Source organism: Micromys minutus, assembly GCF_963924665.1.
Source record: "Micromys minutus genome assembly, chromosome: 12".
NCBI classification, from domain to species: domain Eukaryota; kingdom Metazoa; phylum Chordata; class Mammalia; order Rodentia; family Muridae; genus Micromys; species Micromys minutus.
Window position 1 is genome coordinate 16,462,188 of NC_137981.1, and position 3,794 is coordinate 16,465,981.

At 44.1% G+C, this 3,794-nt stretch overlaps 1 protein-coding gene across 1 annotated transcript; it reads right to left on the reverse strand.

Annotated features, from left to right (window-relative positions):
• Window positions 1-2,446: 2,446 nt before the first annotated feature.
• EDDM3B (epididymal protein 3B) lies at window positions 2,447-2,875 on the reverse strand (the record flags this gene model as incomplete). Its single annotated transcript, XM_080926339.1, has 1 exon — window positions 2,447-2,875. One exon carries the CDS (start codon window positions 2,873-2,875, stop codon window positions 2,447-2,449), a length of 429 nt encoding a protein of 142 aa, XP_080782465.1.
• Window positions 2,876-3,794: the final 919 nt, after the last annotated feature.

Consider the following 3,794-nt stretch of genomic DNA (forward strand, 5'->3'; position numbering starts at 1 on the left):
TCTAGGAAAGGACATGAGTTTGGTTGCCAAAACCCATGTTAGGTGACTTACAACCAACTCCAGCTTCTGGGATATAACACCTTTTGACCTCCACAGGCACCCTCACACATACACATCCTCTCACATACACACATTCACACAATAAATAAATGATCATGGCCAGAAGCAATTTATGGAAGAAAAAGTTTATTATGGCTTACGGTTCTAGGGAGAGAGTCCATAAATATGGGGAAGCATGGTGGCAGGCAGCTGCAAATAGAAAGCTGGAAGATCAAATTGGTATTTGGATAAGATTATAAACTCTTCAAGATTACTCCAATGGTATACTTCCTCCCACAGAGCTCCACAGTCTAAAGGTTTTATCGCCTCCCAAACAGTACCACTAACTGAGAACTAAGTGTTCCAGTATGTGAACTTATGGGGATTTTCTCATTCAGACCTGTGCATCTGCTGCTGAACCATCTTGGCCGCTGTCTTAATCAGGTTGATTGTTGAAACACCATGACCAAAAGCAACCTGGGGAGGGAAGGCTTGCTCGATTGCTTTTTCATAGAACTCAGGACCACCAATCCAGGGATGGCTCCACTCATAATAGGCTAGGCCCTCCCCCATTCATTACTAATTAAGTATATGTCCTACAATCTTGTCTGCAGCCAGGTCTTCTGAAGTCTTTTTTCTCAGCCGAGGCTCCCCTGTCTCTGATGACTTTAGCTTGTGTCAAGTTGATTTAAAACTAGTCAGCACAATATTCTAGGAGGGATTATTCTCGGTCAGGCCGTGCTTATGCCTTCCACATTAATGACAACCTGATGTCTCTATTGAGGTTTGGTTCTTAAAGATTTTTATTTTTATCTTTATTATTTTAGACTATGTGCAGGAGTGTGGCTGCATGTGGTTATGTGCATGTGAGTGCAGGTGCCATTGGATGTCGTGGAGTTGGAGTTACAGATGATTGTAAGCCCCCTGATTTGGGTGCTGAAAACTGAGTCTGGGGTCTCTGGAAGAGCAGCAAGTGCTCTTATGTACAGAACCATCTCTCCATCATCCTTTTTTTAAAAATTACTTATTTTAATGTATATGAGTACACTGTAGCTGTCTTCAGACACTCCAGAAGAGGGCATCAGATCCCATTACAGATGGTTGTGAGCCACCATGTGGTTGCTGGGACTTGAACTCAGGACCTCTGGAAGAGCAGTCAGTACCCTTAACTGCTGAGCCATCTCTCCTCCAGCACTCCCTATCATCCTTAATATCTGTTTTATGTTAGAAATTTTCTTCAGTCAAGGAGAGCAACTGATTGGAACACATTTCATGTATGCTTCATCAAATTCAAAATTAAAATTTCAAGTCAAAGGATAAGAAAGAGGAAAAATATCCCAAAAAATTCATGGACTACCTGCTATGAGCCAGAGACTTATATGTTATTTGACCCACAGGTTACTTATCCATTGCCCTCTGCCCTGCTCTCCCATTTGGATAGAACTAGAGGTGCCACCACAGCCATTGTCTAACTCAAGACTTGCATCTACCTCAGCAATAAGTGTATCACATGTATGCAGGTCTGTACATAAAATACATCTTGAGCCTACATATAAGATATTCACACCTAGTAAAACTTCATGTTTCATGTAACTGCATTGTTCTTACCAATACATAAAACAAAATCTACACATATGACGTGCACATGTATGACACACAGTGGAATAACAATTTATCCATGGAAGGGAAGATCATTCAGTTTGAAGGCATAAAGATGGTATCAGGGAAAATCTTGGATAAGTCAAGATAAGATGCTGCTGTGGTTTGGCTGTCCAATGTTCTACAGGCTCCTGTGTTGAAGGCTAATTTACCGGTTGGATCACAAAGGCTACAATTACTTTGGCTGTGGATTAATCTTTTGATAAATTCACAACTGAGTGGATCTAGGGGCCTAGCTGGAGGAGGGAAGCCATAGGAGCCACCATTGTCACATCTTGTCCCCACACTCTTCCCCTTCCTTCTCCTTCTGCTTCCCAGCCTGTATGAAGTAAGGGGCTTCAGGACAACAGAGCCAGCAGACTACAAGCCAGCCCAGAGTCTGGGAGGCAAATAAACCCTCCCTTGAATATTTTTTCTCAAACACTTTGTCACAGTAACAGAGAGCTCAGTCACGAAAAGTGTGAATAAAAGTAGACAAACAAGGAGGAATGATATTTGAGGCAGAGAACGTAAAAGCACAATTGTAACACCAGGAATCAACGTTATTGGGAAACAATGCCGTACAATTGCAAAGCAGAAGAGATAGTTGCTATTGTAAACAGGGGGGATGGTAGGGAGTGGAGGGAGGGGGATGGGTGGGGGAATGGGTGAGGGGGTTAGGGGTGGGGGATTGTGGTGTGGGAAGACATGTTTACATTTGAGAACTACTCACTGCTCTTTCAGAACCATCTAGAGCTGGTGAGACTTTCTAAAAGATGGGCTCTAGAACCTTCATGTCCTCTATGCTGTTGACATACCCATCAGCATTGCAGTGGAACTGAATATAGCTGTAGCTCCTTTTCTCTGTGTATCTGTTTTTTAACTTCTCCCACTGGCACCTGAGGACCTTAATGGGTGTCTGAGCCCACACATACAAATTTTTGTAGCGATCCTTCCAGCTGTTACTAACGCAAATGTGTTCAACTCTGTACCATGTCATATACACAAACAGGTGTGAGTGCTTCGGTTTCAGAGCTTTTTCCGTCATGAGGACATCACAGTCGTAGGCACGGAACTCTTTGTTTGGACTTAGGTAATGGTGCTCCATGAACTGCCTCCTGGAAGTGCTTTGTGCAGGTAGGCTGTAGTGCAGGCACAGCAAGAACAGGAGGGTTCCCCAGGCTTTTAGAGGGAGCATCATAGCAGAAATCAGGGCCACCTACGTAGGCACAAGAAAAAAAGAGAAGAGGCTGAGCTACTGCCTGTAAGCTGAGCTGTACTTTACTTTTCTAGTCCTTGTGATTTTGTTTCCCAGTGATGGCAAACCTTATTTAACACTAAAATTAATTGCAAATAAAAACCATGTTGCACACTGAGTGAGCCAAGAATAAAACAGCATCAAGAAGACGGGATTCATTTTGAAAACTAAAAGTCACTCCTATGTGCCCTCCTTTTTACCCCTCAACCCATTCTCCTGGGAGGCAAAGGAGAAAAAGGGAGCAGAGGCAGAGAGTGGGGCTAGGAGGACTGTTAGTGTGGACGGAGTGACCCCCAGGAACCACTGCAGGGAGACGAGCCTGTTTTATTGTATCAGGGATACGGTATATAAGGGCCTTTTTAGGAGTACAGGTAGAAAGGGCTAATTGGTCATAGCATCAAGAAAGCAGTGAAGGGACTGATTGGTTATAATACAGCACCTAATTATTGTGCGTGTGGGAAGTCAGAACAGAACATGTATGCTGAGTTGTGCAGCCTTTCAGGGAGCTAGGTACAAGGCCACTTTTCAGACAAGGGACATTCTCCAGACAAAGGCAGGCACAGACAGGGAAGCTGGACTGAGAAAGGGAAACTCCCCATTTTACACTGAAAGCCATCTGGTCATAGGGGACTACTACTTTAATAGCAGGGTTCTCCAACAGTCTTCTGTGCAATGGAAGGCACCTGTTGCTCTCTTACAGGCTCTAGATAACTCCTCAGGGCTCAGAAGATCAAGTATTCAAAAGACCCCTCTTCAGCTCGGAAAGATACGGACCATTGAAGGGAACACACTGCTTGAGAGATATTACCAACCAGGACCACTCTGGGGGCCTGTAGCCCAGGCTGCACTTCACACAGAT